Here is a 1,530-nt window from a genome sequence, read left to right on the forward strand (position 1 = left end):
GTGACTTTCATCTTTCAGTGAAAAATTTTCAAATTGTTTTCCATCAACCTTCAAAATTTTTATGGAATGCCAAAGTTACATCATGCACTGCTTGCTTAGTCATAAATACAAAAACAAACCCTAAGCCTAAAAAGCAAATTATTCCAAAGTGCCAATTTTAACAATAATGTTCATAATATTACACATAAAGCATTCTTATGAGTATCTTTAAAAAGCTTGTAAATAATGCTATATATTTTAATTTATACCAAACTCAGTGGCAAGGCAGGAAATACCATATACTCTATCTCTTATGCAATCAATAAAAGTAAGGAAAAAAGTGGAAAAAAAGGAGAAGGGGGCACTGGGAACCTGGTGTTAGCAGCCACAAAGCCTTTTAATCTTTCTGAATCCCAGAAGTAAAATAGAACTACATAGAAAAAAAAAAACAAAATTCCTTACAAAAAAACTAAATTTGAAGATATCCTCTGGAAACTCAAACTATGCACATGTAAGGATAAACCACAAGCCACCATGCAGACCCGCCCAGTAACTGCATTTGTACTGGGGGAAGCAGAGGCGAGCAGGAAGGTCTGAGCCGGAGAACCCAAAGGGGCCCTCAGGCATACACAGAAAAGCATGCTGAAGTAATGTGACGGCAGCATTTGAAAAGGGGAGCGCCTGCCTCCAACCCAACAGCATGTGACCACAAGGAGTCCACGATGGATGGTCGCTTTGTGACTGAAACAGCTGGCTCCTATGAACTCTGGGACCAGCCAACGCTGCCTTCAGGAGAAGGTCCCACACTCAGAAGAAACTGCCGGGGTTAAATCATCATCAAGCAGGACGGGTACAACAGAAGCAAAGGGGAGGGAAAGCCCAGACAAACATGGGGGGTGTATCTCACAAACCATGTGTACACATTGTGAACATTAAACAAAAAGGTGGGCACGGTGGCTCCCATCCGTAATCCTAGCACTCTGGAAGGAAAAAGGAGGAAGATCAGTGGGGTCAGGAGTTGAAGACCAACTTGAGCACGACCAAGAATCTGTCTCTACTAAAAATAGACAAATTATCTGGGTGCAGTGGTGTGCGCCTGTAGTCCCAGCTACTTGGAGGCTGAGGCAGGAAAGTTACTTGAGCAGAAGTTTGAGTTTGCCGTGAGCTGTGCTGAAGCCACAGCTTCTCTAGCCTATACAATAGAGCAAGACGCTGCCTCATTAAAAAAAAAAAAATTAGAGATAGGTGAAACTAGGAAAGCCATCCTCAAGTATGCCTTCCTTTGAACATATAAGAAAACTAATTCCACATGAAAATGAGCAACAGAATCTATCAAAGTCAAATTTCAGACACCACAAAGACTTGCTTAGACACAGAATAAAACTGTAACCTTTTGAAATGAGCTGGAAAACATTAAGAAAATGATCTAAAACACACAAGAACTTTATAAATCAAAATCAGAAAAACTCAAGAAGGGAAAAACTCAGGAAAGAATCAGAAATAAAAGAAATTTAAAAAATTATAGCAGTGGATATTAAATTACATGAAACA

The 1,530-nt window shown here is 39.9% G+C and overlaps 1 protein-coding gene across 1 annotated transcript in view; it reads right to left on the reverse strand.

The window, feature by feature from the left end:
* Positions 1-1,530, reverse strand: part of WRN (Werner syndrome RecQ like helicase) — a 140,105-nt gene that overhangs the window by 10,033 nt on the left and 128,542 nt on the right. Inside the window, exon 34 of the mRNA XM_023517018.1 lies at positions 6-48. Coding sequence (XP_023372786.1) covers positions 6-48 — 43 coding nt within the window. The remainder of the gene's footprint in view (positions 1-5; positions 49-1,530) is intronic.

This window comes from Otolemur garnettii, unplaced genomic scaffold (assembly GCF_000181295.1).
Source record: "Otolemur garnettii isolate 467f Iridium unplaced genomic scaffold, OtoGar3 scaffold00102, whole genome shotgun sequence".
Taxonomy (NCBI): domain Eukaryota; kingdom Metazoa; phylum Chordata; class Mammalia; order Primates; family Galagidae; genus Otolemur; species Otolemur garnettii.